This window comes from Meleagris gallopavo, chromosome 14 (genome assembly GCF_000146605.3).
Source record: "Meleagris gallopavo isolate NT-WF06-2002-E0010 breed Aviagen turkey brand Nicholas breeding stock chromosome 14, Turkey_5.1, whole genome shotgun sequence".
Classification (NCBI taxonomy): Eukaryota; Metazoa; Chordata; class Aves; order Galliformes; family Phasianidae; genus Meleagris; species Meleagris gallopavo.
In genome coordinates, this window is record NC_015024.2 from 3,693,511 (window position 1) to 3,715,761 (window position 22,251).

The 22,251-nt window shown below is 36.7% G+C and overlaps 1 protein-coding gene across 2 annotated transcripts in view; it reads left to right on the forward strand.

Moving 5' to 3' along the window:
• The window catches only part of SLC6A11 (solute carrier family 6 member 11), a 91,309-nt gene that overhangs the window by 42,501 nt on the left and 26,557 nt on the right, over window positions 1–22,251 (forward strand). For both annotated transcript variants that reach the window (XM_019620012.2, XM_010718410.2), the window contains exon 7: window positions 7,092–7,226. In XM_019620012.2, coding sequence (XP_019475557.1) covers window positions 7,092–7,226 — 135 coding nt within the window. The remainder of the gene's footprint in view (window positions 1–7,091; window positions 7,227–22,251) is intronic.

Below are 22,251 nucleotides of genomic sequence, written 5' to 3' on the forward strand. Positions count from 1 at the left end.
AAGAAAATAAAGAAACTCAAATCAGCCTGTATAAGCTTGATTGTGTCATGTCATGTGTGTCGACAGCATGACACCAAGAATTCTGCAAAAAAAGATTTTTCTTATTTCCCTTATTTTTCTTATTTTTTGTGGGTAGAAAAGGTACATGGTTCTATCTGTGATAACTAACACCAATTGATGTCAGTATTTAATTAATTTGTATGTCACTTGTTCCTGAAGTGCCTTACTGAGGTTAGAATCACATTGTTACAAGTCTTGGATGAACACAGTAAGATGCCTGTATTCCCCAAAGAGCTTGTCCTTACATCTGATTTCCATAATGGGCAGTTGGAGATCTCTGATGAACTCCAGGTATAAAGTGAAGACAGGGAGATGTGCCTGAGGTAGAAAGATAAAACTGGAGCAGAATCATAATTTTAAGTCCAGGCCAATATCTTTACTGTGTGATTCCTCTCCTTTTCTGATGCATCGCATCAAATCTACTTCTCATACTGTGAAGTTCAGCTCAAAAGCAGAATTAATTTGCAGCACACTGTGTCAGATCAGCATTCTACAAGTGGGACATGAGGTGATTTAAGGGCTAGATTTAGAGTCTGCAGTAGTAGGAAAGTTAAGTGCAGTAAGCCTTGAGGTAAAATATATATAACTGCACTGTAATAAAAGTAGTAGCCATAGGGAATGGAAATGTGGAGAATGTGGGACGTGGAGGATAGTTTAAGTGGTAAAGCTATTATGTTATTGGAACAGGCTGCCCAGGGAGTTGGTGCAGTCCCCATCCCTGGCGGTTTTCAAGAAAATGGTAGATGTCACATTCAGTGAAAAGATTTAGTGGGATGATTATGATGAGCTTATGGTTAGACTGGACTAGTGGTCTTTCCAGTCTTTATGATTCTATGATTATATATAGCTATTAATAATTATTATACTCAATAAACACATAGTATTACGAATGTTTTATGATGAATATATCTCTCGGCAGTCACCATGGTGATGAAATTGTATCGTCCTGTGGCTAAACAAACACAACTTTTTCAGTAATAAATGATGAGCTCTGTTTTATCCTACAAGCAGGAAAATCACCTCTTCTCCTGTCCTATTCTGACCCTTGCATTTTTACCTGCTTCATAGGTTAAACATTTTCAGAATATATCAGAAGCTACTGGATAGAGCCTTCAGTGAGATCTGGACAGGCATGTCTAAATTAGCTAAGAAATGAAGTACATTTAGTGTCTTATTTGTACCTCATTTCTGTCATGTCTAAACTCAGTAAACTGGAAATTCAGGTGCCTAGTAAGGGACAATTCTGTACATTCGTTTTGTAGAAACTGAATTGTCTTATATCAGAATTGTCGGAAACTCAGCCCATATTGAAAGTTATTTAAGAAAATTTCAGGTTTCTCTGCCTGTTTATAACTAATATCAGTATCTGGCTTGCTATATATAGTAGAAAACAAGAAGTCTGAAAAGCCTGGAAGGTTCTGAAAAGGAATAGCTTTGGTTTATAAAAGCTTAAACTTTTTGAAGACCTTTACAAATTGTAGGGGAAAAAAATCCTCAGTTGATTAATTAGTCCTAATTCATATTTAAAATTCTTCCTGACTGATTTTTAAAGTTGACTTTTACTTGATTAAATAGCAGTCTTTGATTTTGAGATATTTGCGTCTCTGCAAATTCACTACTTGATGGGAACATAAACACTTTTGCTTGGAGTGATGAGCTTAGTGAAAATGTTTGAAGTGCTTCCTGTATTATTGTGAGAAAGACTGGAATAGAACAGGTCTTTCTCTTTGTGCACTAGGTTGCTAGCAAAAATAATAATAAAAAACATTATTCTAGATATGCATAGTTTCAGTACACGTGTGTTTTATTTGCTGCTCAAGTTCTATGCTGTCTCATTTATGGTTGTGATAAAATGCTCTTTAAACAGGATAAAATGTAGGATACTTGTCTTGAAATCACTGAGACTATATTTGTTACTATTTAAGTTTAGTTTCTCTTGGTAACCTAAGAAATGAATGTTTTCGGGTAGTTTTATTGGCTAAAGTAATAAATCTTACACAAATAAATGGAAGTAGAGCTTTGCATTTGCCCTAGGCAATACATTTTTAAAATTTAATGTAAGATCTGTAGGCCACATCAAAATAGCCAACAATCTTGAAAAACAATTTCAGAAGAAAAGACAGATCTTGATCACAATAGTCTGGGGAGATTTGGAAACAAAACCGGCTGGTAATAACTTGAGAAAGAATTTCAAATAATAAATTTAGAAAATTGATGTTGTTTAAGTAATACTTATGTAGAGAAATAGCAATTCATCTATGTTTATGGTTCACTCCAGAAGAAACTGCTGCAGTTCGTTGTTATTGTCTGTCTTTGGTACTTTTTCATTACTTTCTTATGTTCTTTGTAATCCTGGATTGGTAGAGCACTAAGATTCCACTTAGTCAAAACTTCTGCCATCCTACCCTCCTCCTGAATTTCTCAGTAGAATTAGGCAGTACGTCAGGCACAGAAAATGTTGAAATGGAATTTGGGAAATACTGCAAAGATCATAAAATCAGACCCAATTTAAATAATAATTCATACTGGAAACAAATACAGGGGAAAAGTATCTTCACCCATGTTTAATTTTTAAATGAATCTTAGGAATATTAACTTTTGTTTGTTAAAGGTATTCAGTCAAGATGGATCTTCCATCCATTCATTAAAAAGAACACAGACAAAATGGAATGGAATAGATTTTTTTGTATTGATATGAAATGTATTTTGGAATTTTCATTTAATTCTAAAGAGAACTGTATCGACTTGACTCTGACATGTATTTATTTATTCATTGCCTTAATTACCGCACGGATAAAAATAAGGACTTGCACAGCTATGCTAAATGGAGACTTTTCTGTCCCTCAGCCATTGAACTTGGTGTGATCTGAAATTAAAATTATGTATTTCTGGTGTTAGTATTTCATGATTAATATTCTCTTCCTGTAATCGCTGTGCATTTAATAAGATTCTTTTATACCTTTATGAAGTTACTCTTTTGCCACCTAATTTTCTAGTGCGCCATGCATTCCCAGTGTTTTTTTCCCCTGATGCTTATTTCTTAGCTCTGAAATCCTACTAAAATTTCTTACCTGTTGATTTTTAACTACTTTCTATACCAAGTGGAACTGTTGTCACACATTAATAATGAGTAGCTTGCAAAAAATTCTGTGTCTTGTGAACAATAAACTGGTCTAAGGGTGATTAAGAGGATTATTCTGGTGCAATTTTGTCTCTATGGGTTAACAAACAAGAAAAACAGCAAATGATACTATGTAAATCTAAAAAACAGAAAATAGAGCAATCATCAGTTTTGCTAGATCTTCTACCCCACTCATACCTCTTACAAATCTACTTATCTGGTATTTTGTTGGCTTTTTAGTTTCGTTTCTTTTCTGCATATGAAATTTTAGCTTAAAAATACTGGTAGATCTAGAAAATGTGTTTTTCCCTTTTGACATAGTTTTGAAAAACTTGTGAATCAGCTGTCATTCCTTTGTACTGTTCTTCTTGTAAATCCAATTAGCATTGAAAAATCTCATCTCTCTTCTGTTGTGATTTGTATGTTCATAGATGGTATGGTGTCATATCAGCAGAAGACTTTCAGACGATGAAAGGAAAAATTCCTGTGTATGGTTGTAAAAGAAAATCATAACATTATCTGCTCTTAACATATAAGAGGTTAGAATTTGAAAAACTGAAAAATTATTAGTGGAACAAGATGGCTGCGTAAACTGTGGCATGTAGACTCTTCCTTTTTTTTTTTTACGGGAATATGAGCCTATATTGATAACACATTGTACAAAGACACAGACTGTGATAAAATAATTCCTTGTACAATTTTACTAACATCTGTACTGTAAAGCAGGATAAGAACTATTCTTTTCCTCTGTCACATCACTCAGGCAGTGAAATTTTTGGTTCCCAAGTTGTTTCTCTGCACAAATGGACTGCACTGGATATATAATTTCATCTTTTTCTACTTTGTATACTATTACTGATACCTGAAAACTTTAGCAGTCTCTTCCTGACAAAAGAAGTTGGTGGTGTCAATCGAGTTCTCAGTGGTCACTGTGTCCACTAAATAAATAAGTTAAATCACTAGCCAATGGTCAAAATCTCTAAATGAAAGTTAAGGATGGGCAAAGCACGGATTCACGTCTTTTTCTCAATATAACTCTTCTGATTTAGGGCAAATTGATGATGTTGCTACTTTTGCTTATCTCCTGAAGAAAAATAGAGGAATTCAAGGGAAATAATGTTCTAAAACATCAAGTGATACTAAATACTTTTATTCTGTTTAGGCTTTTAGACTTCTGAGACTGTGTGGCTCAATTCATTGCCTGCGGGGCTTCTTCCTTATTCTCATAGATCTATCAGAGATTTCTTCTACGTTTGCTCTTTCACTTGATTATCTGGGATTGGTCTTGCCCAGAAGCAAGGTTCTGAAAAGCACCTTTTAATTTAGGATGGGTAGTTCAACAGTCCTTATAGCCTGATCTGTACCCTTGTACCAGATCTAGGTGTTTTGGTATGAAAAGACACAAACTGGTAGCTAGTTCAGTTTTCATTGTGTAATTATAACCTACCTATCTTATGTTACATAAACATCTAAGTCTCTTAAATTTCTGCTACTTGAAGTTCCAGTGTTTTGATACTTAAAGTTCATGGCAGCCAAAGCTCATGGTGTCTTTCTACATAGTGATATGTATAAACATCTTTGTAGATTTCCCTATTATATTGCAGTAGGAGAACTAAGTGCAAGAAACACCATGCCAGACATTTTTATTTGGTTTCCAACTCCTTTAACACTGGCATGGCTCTGACAAGTTTAAAAAAAGCATTTTGAGCATTGGAATGCAAATTATCATACCAAGCAATTAAAGTCAATTAAAACAGGATGTGGTGTAATTAGAAACAGTTGTGTTCACATTTATATTCAGAGATGTTTGATGTGTTGAAAGAAAAGAAAATGATTTAGGAAACTTTTAATGCCTACAGATGTGATGATGATAATAATAATAATGACATTTGATTTCTAAAATGCCTCATCCTCCTTAATTTCATGAGCTCTTGGGAAGCATAATAAAACAAGCACAGTGACAAATGATACACTGGACACAATGGAATGAAATACATCAACACATAGGGATACTCAAACACTAGCTACAAGTAGTGGCCATCCCTCCCCTGTCAGCACACAGTACGTACCTGTTGCAGTAGCACAGAAGCTAGCAGCCTACTTATCTCCGTGTGCACTAACACCAGCGATTGACCAGCAGTTAGCTCAGGAAGGCTGTATCTTTCCCACGTGTACTTCCTTGGTATCTCGTTTACTGTTTTGACTATTTAGCATTTATTGCCAGAAATACTGAACCAATTTTTCTCCCTATTTATTATCCTTTTTCACTATTGTAGCCAGAAAGAAAGGGGATCCCCACTCTCTCCATTCAATACAGGACTCAGATCAGGACCACGTTCATTCATGTTTCTTCTCATTAACCCATGTTCCATTTGCATTTTGAGCCTTGCTACGGAGGACAGTCTCTTTGAGACAATCTCTATTTGAACTCAGTCATATTCATTTGCATTTTCACTAAGTCAATAATAGTAGAAGAAAGTACTGGGATAAATCTTCCCATTTTGCATTGTGTTGATCTATGAACGAATCAATTCAGAATTATGCACTTTATAGGTTTATAATGGTTGGTTTGATTTCCTGGGAAAATAATGATTTGTATTTTCAACAGGGATAGGGGACCTGAAAGATATATAGGAATTAGTTCCTATTAAGGCCAGGAAGAATGAGGTGTCTAAGTATGACTTGGGCAGATGGACACATTCAAAGATCTGCTCCGTGGTTTCAACATCTTCTTTTCTGAGTGTACCACATGAAGCACACATGACATGATTTCATATTTGGGATTATGTACTCAATTTGGCTTGAAAATCAAAATTCCATTTCTTTGTCATGAAAATGTGTTTGTCCTATCATGGGTTGTCTGATGTAATTTTTTCATTAACATAGGCATGAAACAGTTAATGAAATTCTGAATTTAAAATGTCTGTTTTTGAGGGCTATACAAGTCATATCTTTTTACCAAATGTTGTTTCCTATTCTTGCAGTTTAATTTACTTTGATTTGTGCAAGTCAGATACGTTAAAGCATCATCTCACGGTAGGGTGTATTGGATCTGCTTTGTGCAGGTAGAAATAGTTACAGGGAATTAAGTTTAAGATACAATACTTCTTAGAGGAAATATATTTGTAGTGATGTGGAATCAATCATTTAATCCAACTCCAGATTTGAGTGGCTATATTTGGCTCTCAGCTATGTGACTGTATAATTAGAGAAATTCTGCTCATTTTTTCTTTGGAAAATATGACTTCACACAGGTTTCCAGAAATGTTCAGTTGTTCCCCATCTACTAAAGAACACTGATTTCTGAAAAAAATCTGACAATATAAGTAAAAATAAAAATTACTAGGTTTCAGCACTTCCTTAGAAAGCCTCACTTGATAAGGGTAACACAGCAGATCTCAGGAGGATATATGTAGTATCTATGTATGTTTATGAAATGTTCATTCCTCAAGCATGGACTTGCAAGCAAGGCAGTCATATGACATTTCAGTTTAGTAATTATTAGGTGGCTGAGAGTTCATTGTATGTGTTGTTATATACTCCATATAAGATAACTCAATGAATTACTTGTGATTATGAATCAGTGTCCCTCTACCAGTGTTTGGAATAGTAGTTGTATAGTGTATGTATACACCACAATATAAAATACAGCCAACTGTCACTAACCAAGAATAATAGATTTAGAAACTAAACAGTTTTTATAAAAAATATTGATTTTTCCTGCAAGTTGTAAATTATTTAAAAGGGAATATGGTTAAAGGACAAAATTCATCTGTGTGACCAAAGACATCAAAAGCCCCTTTTCTTCCAGAAACAATTTAGGTTTTTTAAAATCTAGTTGAAAAATAGATGATGCACTTTATTGCGCTTGGAAGAAAATGATTTCCTAATGTTTGCTTGTTTCTCCTAGGTTGTATACGTAACAGCCACATTCCCCTACATCATGCTGATGATTCTTCTGATTCGAGGAGTAACGTTGCCAGGTGCTTCCGAAGGGATAAAATTCTATTTGTATCCTGACATTTCCCGACTGTCTGACCCACAGGTAGGACCACGATCCATACATTTACTTCTTTGCCTGGGAACTGCAGAAGTTTATTGATATTAAAATCTGAATGCAGGCAATTCCTGGGTAGATGTTTATTGGTGGAGATTTGGGGTTGTGGATGGAGATTTAAAGCTATCACTGCTTACATTTGTTGGATTGCATTACTCTTTTAGTAGAGAGTTACCTTGGCTGATAAATCACAATTTTCAGACATACTGTTGTTGTTGTACATTCTGCCACTGAGAGGCAAAGTGTTGCTATTGGTTTCATCAGAAACAAATGTGACTGTAAATTAGCCATGTGAGAGCTCTACCTTTCTGTGCTCATTCCAAAGCTAAATCTCAGTCAAGAGTATTATAGAAATTGGTCATTCAGATCATTATTGCCATTGAAGAAGTCGTCTCTATATACCATGAAGAGATAAAGCTCCAGCAAGACAGTCGAAGCATTAACTTTTTTCAGGTATTTCCAGAGCAGAGTTGAACATGAAAATACTGGCTTGATTTTTTTTTTTTAAATGATGGATTACTACAATAAAATAATTAATAATGTATTATTTCTGTGATATCAAAGAGGGAAAATGCTACAAGCTCTATAATAGATTGTAAACAGTGTTTTACTTACCTAGTTTGGTGTTGCAAAAGATATTAGACATTGATACTACTTAGTAAAAGAGGTGATTTTTTCTTTTTCCCTCAAAGATTAACCAAACAGAAAATACTAGGGGAAAAAAAGTACTTTAAAATACAGAAATTTCCAATGAAAATTTAATCTTGTAGAAATGCCATTCAGCCTAAAAGCAGCAACAGTTCTGTGCCTGTGTAGATGAGAGGTAAAAGAACAGTTGTGGAAATGGAGTTAGGAACCCAGTGATGTGCTATGGCTTCCTAACATCTAGTCTTAGCCTTGAATAAAGGTATCCTCGGTGCACCTGAGAAATTAGCCCAGTGAGAGGGAGGGAAAAAAAAAAAGCAGAATTCCTTGATGTACTTCCAATCATTTGTTTGCAATACTTAGCAGACACATACCGTGATAAATTCACCAAGCCAGCCCCATTTCAAGTGAACTGTATGTCATACAGACTCTGTATGTCTTAACTCATTTCAGCAGAAACGTGAAATGTCTGTAATATGCTTATCTGAGAACATGGATGGCATGCATTTATTATGTTCAGCTTTAACTAGTGTTTCACTTTGTTACGTGGTTCTGACAACTAAAGTTACCCACAGTCTTAGCACAAAGTGACAAGTACTCGTTTCTTGTACGTGTTCTTCCACCTGTGATGTCTGTGACCTCATGTGAGCAGGAGGTAGACCTGCTACTTGGGTTTTGCTTCTTTCATTTGTCCATTGGCACACAAGAGGCCTTTTAACAGGATTTTGCCTCCTTGGATTTTCCACATGCAACCCACACCCTTGCTGCTGTTTGTCATTGAAGGAGGGCATGTAAGCTTAAACAACATTATTGTCAGTTTACAAGGGGGTTTTTATATGCCTATTTACTATACTGCTTCCATTTGTAAAGAAGTACATTGTTGCCATGACACTTTTCAAAGCACACAGTATTACCCAAGGAGTCTGAGAAGCACAAGGCCACATGTGCATCCATCAGTTGGTCCAACACATACGGCTTAGCTGATACTACAGTGTCTTTAAAGCAGGCTTAATGTTTTGGTTTAACAAGCCAATATTTTTTTCCTCTGTTTCAGTGTGATTTTATCTAATAAACTTCCAGGCTTAGCAAACCTCAGTATTTAAAAGATTCATCTCTTTTTGTGGGAAAGAAGATGAAATAGGATAGGCTCCATAGTTCACAACAGAGTTTATTAGCAATAATGTAGATGGCTTAATTGTAGCACAGGTGGTGAAATGGTTTTAAAGCATTATTTTTATTTGAAAAAGTGTATTTTATTGAAGTTGAGCTTTGTTTAGATGAATCATCTCTGGCAGAAGAAAGATTTCTGGATTATGGGTAGTGTCCTTGGCACTTCTCAAGATAACAAGGAAGCTTGGCATCACAATTGTAAAACTAGAACATATGTTTTTAACATTTTCTTGCAAAGCAGAACACAGTAATATTCAAAACCATAATTCTTTTGCATACCAAAAAAAGAAAAAAAAAAAAGAAGAAAAAAATGTCCCAGAACATTCCATGAGCCACTTCTGAATTCATTCTAGAAGTTTTTGTCAAGGAGGAATTAGGAGACAGCTGAACTAACCGTAATATTTGTGTTTTCAGTTTTCATCTTCATTCCTTGTTTGTTTGGATCTACTCCACAGTATCAAAGCATAATGCATGTGTACCAGCAGACTTGTTTTTCTCTTTGCTTATAGGTCTGTTTAAATGATGTTCCAAGAAGACTGTGTGTCTGTATTAGGAGACCAGTATATGAACCACAGTGCCAGCTATGTTTACTGTGGATTGAGTTTTTCTTCAAAGCTTGCTTTAGTCTGAAGTTCTTGAATCTTTTGTTTCTGTGTAATTTGCATTCCATGGTTTGTTATAGCTTTCTAAGCAGCTATTCATCTGTCTTTTCAGTTTCTCTTAGAGAACACAGCATTTGAAAACTATCTCATTTTCAGCAGACTGGGCCCTCATGGCCTGGAAATTCCATGTTCTGTCCTGAGTATCTGCAGAGCTCGTACTGATCACTTTTCATGATAATAGTAGAGTAACATATTCAAGCTTCAGTGATGCTTTACTTCGTCAGCACTAAGGTCTCTATAGCAGCCATGTTCAAACTGGCTTGAAACATGCTCTTTTACCTCCAATCTGGAAGACATAGCTGCTGTTTATAGATTAAACATGGGGTCCTTCCTGAACTCTAACTCACACAAAAGAAATATTCTGATTTTCCTAATATTTGTATGCTGAAGAGATTTTAAATTCTTGGTTAGGGACTGGCAGACAAAACAATTTGCTGGGTCACAGTCTAAAATTATGTTAAATTTAATTCCTGCTGTAGCTGTGGATCCCTAAAGTGTGGAGGGAAGTGAGAATAGAATCTCCTTGTTTACTGTGTGCTTGTATGCTGTATCTGGCTGATTTACTAATTTATTTAAAACATTCATATACAAATAAAACAACAGCAACAACAACAACAAAAAAGAAAAACCCAAACAACAACAACAACAAAAAACCAAACCAAAACAACCCAACCCATAGAATTAATGGAAATATTCCTTACAGCATCTGTAGAGACGGGTGTGATTTAGAGTTGCAGTCTTCTCCGAATAGTTGGTGTTTACAAAAGTCTTGAATAAAGTTTAGTAACATAGGTTTTGGGGCTGAATTTCACAGAATGCAGTTCCATTTAGAGGAATGACAGTTGTACTTTACCTGTGAAGCAATTACTCATGACCTTAAATATGAAATATGAATTACATAAAAAGTACAACAAAGTAAGAGCCATCACAGTTAGAATTGCTTTTAAATTTATCTGAACTTTCATTTGCAGTGATGAAGTGTGAATGTTGCAGTAAAATTTCTGATGCCAGAAATATTTCTACAGTGCACATCTAGTAGCTCAGCTATATGAATTCAGCTGTTAGGCAGCCATGACTTTATGGAGCTTCTAGGCGTTTTCTGCCCCTCTGTCCTCTCTTTCCATCTTCTCCTAACAACAGAGCCAGGGAGAAAGAAACAGAAGTGACAAGAAGGGTGTTTGTAGAGAGAACCTCTTGTTACTCAGTTGTGATGCTTTTGCAGACGTGCTGAAATTTGTCATGACAAAAGGTCAAGTTTCCTCAGCGTTCTGCATAGATTCTTGCTAACATAGGCCAGAATGCAACTGATTTTTTTTGTTTCATTTTTAAGGGCACACGCTGATTCGTGTCCAATTTGTTGCTCTACAAAAGCACCAGGTCCTTTTCAGTTCTCAAGTCTGTGTGCAGTCCATGTTGCTATGTGGGATGATTCTGTCCCAGGTGAAGGACTTTGAATTTGCTTTTTTTTTTTTTAAAGAAATTCCTGTCTCCTATTTTACTAGCTTTTTGATCTCTCTCTGAATCCCAGCCCTGCCTTCCAGGCTGTAGGTCTATCTCCAAAGCTTACAAGTAGTATCATTCAACAACTTGTTGAGAGAGCACTCTATCCTTGCAACCAAATCACCAAAAGAAAATGTTGATATTAAGTCCAGTGCTGATTGCTCAGAGACATCAGTGCCCCATACTTGGAGGTGCTCAAGGCAAGGCTGGATGGGGATTTGGCAGCTTGATCTAATACAAAGCGTCCCTACCCATGGCTCTGGCTGTTCCCATGCTCTGTGTGAGGAAAAAAAATGTACTAAATTGGATATAAGTTGCAGAGAAAATGTGTTTTTTCAGTAGACATCCACTTTGAGTGGATGCAAGTTAAAATGTTGTTTTTGCCTGAAAATTTTACTTTTCTTTAAAATCTCCTTGATTTTCTCATTAGAATAAGTTTATTTTTCTAGTTATTACTTTTTTTTTGGGGGGGGGGGGGACATGGACCTGCAATTATTTTCTTTTAATTGTAATTCATCACAGTTGCTAACAATTCCTGTTCATTTAGCCAACATATGGTATGCAAGTGTGCATGAGCAACATGGGACACTGATGTAGAGGTGGTATTTCATTCAGTCCTGTTCTATTTAAACTGGAAAAATATGAAGGAATTTATCTTTCCTGAACTTCTGATTTCCATGCACAGTTCTCTGTGATGAGAGCATCAGTAGTAACGCCATTCTGATTCATTCCCAAGGAGTCTCTTTTTAGCAGAAGTATAAACAATTGAGATTAATTCCCCCTTGCTCGCCTGCTAGTCCATGCAGCCTTGAAAGCAACTATCACAATCGCATCGCCATCTTGAGGCCGAATGACGCCTATGTTTCTGAAGGCAGAAAATAAAAAAACTCATAGCCTCAATAGTGGAGGCAACTGTTGTATCTAATCAGAAGTCCTAAGGCTTTCTTTCTTTTCACAAAATTTAGAAGAAACCAAAAAAATCAGTATGTTGGCAATGAAATAATGTCTCATATCTGGATAAGTGTTTTGATACTTCTGTTTATTTGGAATGTTACAAGTGAGAAACCTAATTCTAATGAGGAACTTATTGAAAATGCATTCAGTAGAGCACGATCAGCCTGGTTTTTAAGTATGGTACATAGAAAAAAGGTTCAGCAGCAGATCACCTGCCTGAAATCGTACCAACCTTATCACTAAGTCTAGTAATACCTTCAGCAATTTACTGCACTTTTCACTGTTTCAAGTATTCATGCAGACATTTAGTTCAAAGAATTAGCTGGGGGAAAAAAAACAAACAGTAGGAATGAAAAGAAGAGGAAGTCAGTTCCCATCACACCTATGCAGTTCTGATAAAATCTCTGTAAGTTTTTTCCCCTGCCATTCCCCCCCCTTCTCTATATTGTTTACATCAGTAGCTGTTAACTTTCCACACAGCTGTGAGCTGTGAGCTGTTGTGAATGTAAAAAATAGGAGGCTGTGCAAGGGCCATAGGTATGAAAATCCTGAGCTGAATTTCCTGTGTATGTAACTCCAACTCTAATGTGTATTTTTGAACAAGCAGTGTTGTTCATTTGATATGGAATCTACATTTCAAGCTGTTCTGTCTCTGAAAGAAAAAAAAGTATTGCTGCAGTTGTGAGGCTCTCCTGTTCCTTTTAAATATTAAACTCCTTCCCCAACTTTCTAAATTGAAACTTGAATAAGAATGGATTCTTCTTTGCACAACTCTGCTGTTTGCAGTCACAAATAACTGAGGCTTTAAATTGTAAGGTAAACACTGTACAAAGGCTGGTGCAATGTTTAAAAACATTTTGCCCCGCTGTGCATTTTATAATCTGTGTAATGAGAATCTTCCATTTTACTATGCTTTTTGTCTTCTGCATTACAAATTATTTAAGTGGTTTTAAAGAAGAGCTAGACCAACAAATTGCTGCAACACAGCATATTTCCTGACCGGACAGAGATGTTTAACAAAACCATAAATCACTCTTGGGAGCCTGTTCACAGTTGCTCCAAAGACTGGCTGAAGGCAAGTCTGGGAGCACATTGCATTAGCCCTACTCCAAGGAATGTATTTACTGCTGTGTTGAATCTGCACTGCGGTGATTGAGCACATGCATTTCAAGATGCATGGGGACAGAAGACTCAGGGTCTTCTCCTGTGACAAAAAAACAATCAATCAAACAAAAGACCTCTGCAGTGCATGGAATAGCCTGATATTTGTTCACACACAAGTCACTACATTGTGCATATAAATCTCAGTTTGCTGTGGGAAAGGAACAATCAAAATTGTGTACAAAAGTGCAGGACTGTTAGTTTGTACCACTGATGTGGCATTATGCCATCTATGTATATAGATACAGCCCTGGATTTTCAACAGCTTAATACTGTGAAATTTATGTAGTATTTTGTTATCTACCAAATTTTGTTATCTACCAAATTTGACTTCAGAAGTCCAACCATTGGCTTGGAAAACTTTGCCTTATTTCAGGCACTGAGCAAATAGTTTGTCTCCTTCCAGCCCCCCTTCCCCTCAGTTCTTTTTTGTGTTTCTTGCTACTGCTATATAAGCAACAGCAAGCTGAGCAGGCAGTAGCAGATTTTGGCAGTTAGAAGGGACTTGTTGAAAGAATGGGGTCGTTTTGTAATTTGCCCAGGGCTTTTAGGCCACATGGAATCTCTCCCAGCTTTCCCTACAGCCCCCTAGCAACCATGGCAATGGGGAGACATCACCCGAGTTTCAGGGAGACTAACTGCACTTTAATGTTAGACTTTATGGCCAGTGGGACGTGCCACTGGAGGGAGACAGGGTCCACGCATTAGCTCACTGTGTTGGCAGAACAGGGTGAAATTTTCAGTGTTTACAACGATGGTACCTAAAAAGAACTAGACAAACACAAAGAGCCATTTCATCTGTAAATTGATTTACATTCTCAGGAACACTTTTAGTTGTTAGTATGGTCAGTGAGTTCAGCCTGTCATCTGCTCAAGACATCAGGTCCCCCAGCAAGAGAAAAGTCGTTGATAAAATTTAATTAGCTACAGATTAAATTAAAAAGTGGTGCAAAAATACTAAATGAGCAATAAGATAGTAATAAAGGATTTGTAATAAGGCATCTTGTACTTAGTGAAGGATAATCAGTAAGGGAAGCAAATAAAGGTTGCACACTGTCTCTGGGACAGGTCACAAGTGGGTATATGATGTCATAGAAAGAGAAGCACGGGAAATATGTAAATATTGTAAAAATTGCAACAGGATTCTTGGCAAATCCTTGAGGAGATATTCCAGAGGAATGAGATGAAGAGAAAAAGAAGAGCAGGACACTACTGGGATGACTTACAACTTGAAGAAAATGTCTTATTTACTGTCCAAAAGAGAAGTGCGTTTACACGTTTTTCTTTCAAAATCTTTAGAACATGCACTTTGTCACTTTGTCATTCTCCAGACATTTCTGAGATTATTTCTATCCTAGAGTAAGAATACAAATTGAACTCTCTAAACAAACCAGCAGAGGGAAGGCTGGACAAAACTCTGCACACCTGAAAGCAGTGCGTGCACTGCACAAGATCACAGAGGTGCCATCCTGCAGGGATTGACTGTGAGATTGGAAAGGTCTGTAGCTGGTGCTACATGGAGCACAGTTCACTAGACAGCCTACATGAGATTGGTACTGGAGTTCTGCTCAGGTGTTCTCTGAACTAATGGAAATACATACCAAATGAGGAGGCGGGCAGAAAGAAACAAATAGCAAAGATACCTCTCTCCAGGTCACTGTATGTGATGACTAAGGATTACTCTGAGCTGTGGGCTCTTCTGTGGGAATGTCTACATATTTATCTTACAACTGAACGTGCCTTGCTGTTGCTCTTCACTCTTCCTACTATGCTTCCCTGCAAGTGTATAGTTTGTATGGCAGCTGGTCATACACGTGTGATTAAGTTGCTAGGGCGCTGTGGGAAAGAGGTAAAAAATGACAGAGGAGGGGGAAGGTGGGAGGTGACCTGTGTCAGTTGCTGGAGTATTGCCGTAGTGTATATGGGAAAAATGAGCTGCCTCTCCCATCAGGAGTGTCACCAATGCCAGGTAGCTCAGAGCAAGCAGCCAGACACAGGAGAGATTAGAAAGATGAAGATATGTGTATTTGCAGCTGTTACTTTTAGATGCTCTCTACTCTGAATGTCTATGCAAAATTATTTCCTTGTGGATAAAGCAAGTCCATTTTTTATCAGTATTGCTTTTCACTTAGGCTACTGAAGCTGTATTGATTTTCAGGTACTTAGCATGCATAACTGCTTCTTCCCTATGCATTCTAAAATGTTTATATGTACGCAAATATTTTTTTATATGCATACAATATAAAATATATGCTATGCTTATATCATTAAAATTGCCCATGAAGATAAATGGCAGGATGGGATGCTCAGCATAATTTCATAACTTCAGTCTGTTGTGATGCTTTTCATAATGTGGAGGAGCTGCTCAGATTCTTTTCTCTGAAAGAAATATTTTAAGAGGTGCACTTACTCCTGTGTCAATCTTAATTTTCAAAACATTTTTTTTTTAATTTAATAAGCTTTCCTGGAATTCCTGTTATTTTAAAATAGATTTTCTTGAATTGCATTTGTATATTTCCATATGTTACGATATTTTTCCATATGGTTGTTTATAAATAGTTACTTTAAACACAGACTCAAATAAGCTGCACATTCTGTGGCCACTTGCACCAAAATCCTGGCTGCAAAGATATATATTTTTTATTCTGCCAGAAGAACAGAGGCAATAATCTGCTTTGTTGTTCCACTGCCAACCAAACGCTATTTACTTCAGTTTAGGACTGTAAATAAGGATAGGAAGGGAAGCATTTTCCTGTCACGAAGAGAGGCAATAAAATGCATTGTGTAAATTTGTTACAGACTTGGCAGGAAATCATCAGATGTTGATGCACTTTGGGATACAAGTTCACCGCTCCTTCATTTGTTTGTTTGTTTTCAACCCGTGCAAACCTTTCAGAGAACGTTTGAATCAAGAAAGCGCTGCTGAATTTGTAAATAATCAGAGGCAGAATCTGGCTGTTGGTGATTTTGCACTTAAGTTCTGTGTTTGTGTATTGACAATTTGTTGGAGGAAATCACAAAACATTTAGAATCATAGAATTCTCAGGTTGGAAAAGACATTAAAGATCATCAAGTCCAGCTATAACCTAACCGTACTACCCTAACTCTAACAAACCTCCGCACCACATTTCACACAGATCAGAGCTTTAGAAAGTGATTTTAATTTAAATAAGCATTTTCCTTTATTCTTTTCATTTTTATTCCATTTTGAAACAAAGCCTTGTTTAGGAGGTAAGTGTGAAACGCTTCATTTAAAAAGAGGGAAGTAATGTTTGATTTCTCAAAATAACCGTTCAATTTTTGACCAAATGGTTCAATGTTTGATGAAATTGATAAATAATGTAACTTAAATATTCATTTTTCTGCAGAATTAAATATGGTCTCAAACAATGTCAATGCCTTCAGTAGCTCTTTCTGCTTTAAGGAAGGGCAGGCACTGAATACAAATCCTAAGCTGCACTTTTTATTCTAATGATTTATTTATTTATTTATTTTAATCTTGAACTTCACTGTAAGTTTCTGCCAGTCCATGGTGTAAAGGACTCAGCTCTCTTAAGAAAAGAACTAGGCTCACAACAAAATTTTGATGAAATTTGAGTGGCACGTTTAGTAAGATCTTCCAGTTAGGTGTACAGTTCCTGCTGCTCTCATCACAACTCATTGTTTTAAAATAGTCTGAATCTCTCTGTGTAAAATAATAAAACAAGGTGGTTACTCTAAGGAATGTTCATGAAAACGTGTAGTGAGGGCAGGCATTTTTCCAGCCTACGGGTCTGAACGAACTTCTTTATCCATCCATGAAGGTGAGCTGAACATAGGTGGGAAATGAATGCAGCAGTTTCAGTTTGCCTGAAAGAGGTATTGTTGGGTCTTCAGAGAGTTGCTTTGTTATGGAGGAAAGCAAGGCATGTCAAGCATGGCTAGGGATTACAGGCTGAAATGTTTTCTTCTGTTGTCTGGTCTTCACTACAAAGTAAATAAGGTGGCCCAGACTCACCTTGTTTAACCTTAGGTTATAAAACTAATGTGTAAGGTTCCTGCTTTGCAGATGGTTGCCTCTGTCATTAGTGTCATACACGTGCAAATAGAAGTGGTGTGGACTATCAATATACAGAGTCAAAGAATGCAAGACTAAGTTAGTGGCATTTGGGAAAGATGAATAATTACATAAAAGCATGGTCCCTTTTTTCTTCTTTCCATACTAATGTATTCAGCACTGTAGGTTGGCAGTATCAAATGGAAGCAAGCAGTTTTCAGAAGGAAGAGAAATAGACAAGTGATTCTGAGGAACAAGTTACAGCATCAAAGACTTTTGTGGCTTGGAATGATGAGTGCATCACTCCATGCTTTTGGCTGGATATGAGGAAAAATAGCAATCAGTTCTCTGAATGTTTCCGATAAGCGTTTAAAAATAAACAGGATATCAGCATATAATGTTTGTTTTCCAAATTAAATTCTCCCTGCAAATCTGTCACAGGGAAGTGATGACAAGCATCTGTCTGAAGGCCTGAAACTAATTTTCCTTATTACTTTGTTTACTTCCTCTCCACTTAGATTTATTTTTGAAAATCATCTAGGGAATTGCTTTTGTAACTGTTGAACCTCTTATGGAGCTCAATGTTAGCGATAGGATTTATAGCTCCTAGTGATCTGAAACTCTTTAAACTGTCAGGTGGCATCTCAGTGACTTCTTGTAGCTGAGAATAATTCCAGAAAACACGAATGCCTTTTGTCATTGTTAGTTCTTGATATTTGAGGTAGAGGAACAACCTCAAATCAAAGCTTGCTAGAGATGTCAGAGATTCTTGGCACGTAAATCTCAGCTTGTGTCAATTTTGGTTTGTTTGTTTTGACTGGTTCCAAACTGATTCCTGATACTGTTCATAGGAATAACCTCTGAGATGCTCCCTCAGATGGTACACACCAAGTTATCATAGTTATCATCTTCACGTTGTTGCAACTGTCACCCTGCCAGCTGCAGTTGCAACTATGCTCTTCATGCACAGAATCACATTTGTCTCAGTCAACAGAACAAGTCAGAAGTTGGTCAGTTTGCCTCTCTGTACCAGACCAAATTTCTTGGGAGTCTTGAGCACACAACCTTGATCGCAGCACTTGTCTAATGCAGGTGCTACGTGACTTCCCATCTCCGTCTGGCCATTAGGACTGGAGACTTCTGATGTGCATACAAGTTAAGAGTAAAGGAAGGGTGAACTTTGAAGCTTAGTCACTCAAACTGTGGTTCTATAAAATACCTAAATTAATGACCATCACTTGCAGTATTGAATCACTGATGAAATTCAAATACTCAAATCATAATTTAATCATCAATTAAAGAGGCTAAAGGAGAAAAAGGATTTTCTGTAAATACGGACTCTTCAAGGCTTCAATGCCATTTAAAGCCCATGGGTTACCAGTGACCTGAAGATATAAGGCTGAGAAAGCACTGGCAGCAGTGCTGGCCAGAAGGTATGTGCTTGGGGTGAGAGAGGTGTTGGGGCTCCCAGACTTCCTGCACTGACCCTGGAAAGAGGAAGGCACCTTAGGAAAGTATTTCCATTGTGTTCTACTCAAGTCATTTTAACAGATGAGAAGCCTTTTGATACAGCTTAACTGACTGGAATAAAATTGATCTGTGTTTGCTGCAGTGCTTCCCTGAGCTTCAGGTTTTGACAGTACTTAAAAAAGTACACTGAGCTGCACTTGCACTGATTGAATACTTTTGTTACATATTTATATCCAAATATCTATTTATGTACATATAATACATACGTAAGTAGCTGAAGTGATAAAATATTTATGTTAGGCTGTCTTTCTAGTAATTTGAATCCTTTCAATTTTATTGTCATAAGTCACATTAAATAGAAAATGACAGTTCTCAAATGAAAAGAGGATTTAAGATGTTTTATGGATGTGGCTAGTGTTACAGATTAAGTGTATGGCATTTCTTAGTTTTCTGGGGCAGTTTTTGCTGAGTTGCGACAAGATTATCCACATCCATAGCTTTGTTGAAGGCTGTGACTAAAACATGATTAAGTTGTTGTAAAATTATACTTTTTGTTATTTTGGATTGCTGACCTACATAATCAGTGACAGTTTTTAAAGGATTATATTGCACAAGACATCAGTTCTCTGGGATTGCCATTTTAAAAAGACTAACTACAAATTATATATTTATTATTTATTCTGTCTTGGCATTCAGATTTTATTATGCTTGTGAAGGGCAGTGCTTAGGTTGTTGTGTGGGCAGCATGAAATCAGTGCTGTTTTCAATTAAGCATTTATTTGTGTAACAGTAATGGGTAATAAATTGTCACTTAGTAACATTTAATTGGTTTATTTTTTAATTAATTGGTTTATTATTGGGACTTTCTAGAGACATTCCTGTTTGTTTTCAGGTGGTTTTTTGTTTTTTTTAAGTGCTTTCCCCCTTTCCATTTAGTCTTTAAGCAGTATATTTTTTCCAAATAAATAAACTATAGCAGAGATATTCAGTGGATATGAGCTGAAAGCAGGATCACAGTTTTGGTGGGTATTGTAGACAATTAATAGATTGTAGTTGCTTTCCAGATAACAGTATCAATTCATGATGCTCCTTAGACAATTGGTTTGCTTATTAAATAGCAGTGGTAAATCTACAGGGCAATATATAGGAAACAGACACTTTTTCTTTCTTCCTCCCTTTCCTTTTTTCCTTTTCCTTGAGGGACGAGGCTTTAAACACGGTTAGACCTGAAATTAGAGCATAGCTCTCCTGTTTCTGCAGCCAAGGCACCATTCCCTGTTTGAGTGGCAGCCAGCCAGTTACTCAGGAGGTCCTACTGGAACCCTGCCTTGGATTTGGTAAAAGTCTGTCAAAACAGAGATGCAGCGCATTTAGCAAAACATAAAAGAGTGTACTATTTAACTGAATGAATAATTAAGTGGTGGAACTCAGTGCTAGTGAATGCGGAGGGCAGAAGTATAAATTCATTCAACTCATTATGAGTAGGTCAATTGTGAGCTATTAAACATGAGTCCACCCACAGCCTGTGGTTCCAGCATGTTTCCATTGGAGAATTTCTATCCAGCTTTTCGGTGCTGGTGTATCCATCCTACAGCTGCAGCCTCCTCTACCCCTGGTCCCAAACACAGTGATGTCTGTGGCAGCTTATCAGAGTGTGCTTATGTGACTAGAAAATGATGCATCAGTGGCTGACTGCTGCAGATTCATAATTAATTGGTATCTTTAATACTTTCATAGCAGTTGTTTATAATTTTCATAATCTCATGATGTATTGGTGGGGGAAACTGTGCCAGAAGTTTTATGGATGTAGAAACATAATGGCCCTTATTTGGGTACCTGCGATATCAGGTGGGAGACAACAGAGAAAGGAATGTTAGTGGAATGGAGAGGAGATGCAACATGATTTTTTTTATTTTTTTTTTCAGAACAGCAGGTGTTAAAGGAAGTATATGAAATGAACTTGCAGAATTTTAATGAGAGCTTACGCTAAGCATGCTGGTCAGCAGCAGAGAAGGCAATATATTGTTTGCTTGAAAGGATATAAGATGATATGTAAAGATCTATTTTTTAACTATCATCTTTGCTGGTCTTACTAGCCTACCGTCGTTGCTACTTGCGAAAAAACAGAACAGCAGAGGCACATGCCATTGTAGTATTCCGTTGGTGGCCTTCCTCTACTGCAAAAAAATGAGTAAAATTATTCCTTTCCCCTTATCAGCCATTTTCTACCTTTTCATCTTTTCTTCAACAAAAACTTTCTTTCTTACATCAGATATCCTTAGTTTCCTAAGCTTTTGGTGAAAGAATTTTCCAAAATAGTTTTGAAAATCAAAATAATCTTACATCACCTTCATCCACACAGTTGCTGACTACTTCCAAACATTTTAGGAACGATAAACTCTCTGGACTGGAGTTCATCTTTTATGCAGTTTCTAAACTTTGCCAGTATCTTCTGTCACGTTTCCACCACCAAATATAGAAGGAACAGATGTGTAAACAGATTAATTTTGCCCTGGTAATGCTGCAGAAATTTGATTGGTCTCTGAGTTTTTGAAATGCAGTTGCCAGTGGCACAATTCCAGCAGCTGGGCTGGAATCCAGTGGTGAAGTGCCCATCCATGGCACTGTGCCAGTGTAGTTGAGAAGGGGAAATATGTTCTTTACCTCTGGGCAAGGCAACACTGCAGATTTGAGTTTAATTTGCTTTTGGATTTTATGCTTTTTGCAGTGGCTAGAGAAAGGCAATGCTGTGGTTTAGAAAGCCATGCTTTTATGACTGTTGCTCCCTGCTTTCCATGAAAAGTCAATAGAGACAGATCATTTTCTTACAATCACTCACTAACTGCAGTCTCTGAAAAAAAAAGTTCCATGAGTAAAAACCAGAGCCATAAAAAGATTACTGAGAGACTCATTGCCATTTTCCCCAGTGCCAGCTGGAAGACGGTGGTAATGTCATTTAATCTGAGAAAGTGTGAATCAAGCAGTTAGTGCATTGATTCCCTCAAACAGCCTCTAGGGCAGGTGCTGCTACTATTGAAGTGACAAAAACAAGCAAACAAGAGGAAATTATATTAAAAAAAAAGAGCACATTTTTCAAAGTTATAGAGTTTCCACTCTATAGAGTGATATAATAAACATGGATAAGGTTTGGGAGACAAACTTTTGCTTACCAATTTTTGATTGTGTTGCAGAGGGCTATTTTTTACTCAGATGGAAGTTATGATACGATAAGCTTGATTTTTCCAACCCAGCTTGATCTATTGTTCTTCATAATTTGTTCAGGATTATTAAATTTTACTTTCAATATTATGTCCTCAAGCCCATTTTCAAATGTTTCATTAGAATAGTAGAATGTATATCAACTCTTTGCATATTTCGAACTTTAGCTTGACAAACATTTCTGCCAGCAAGACAA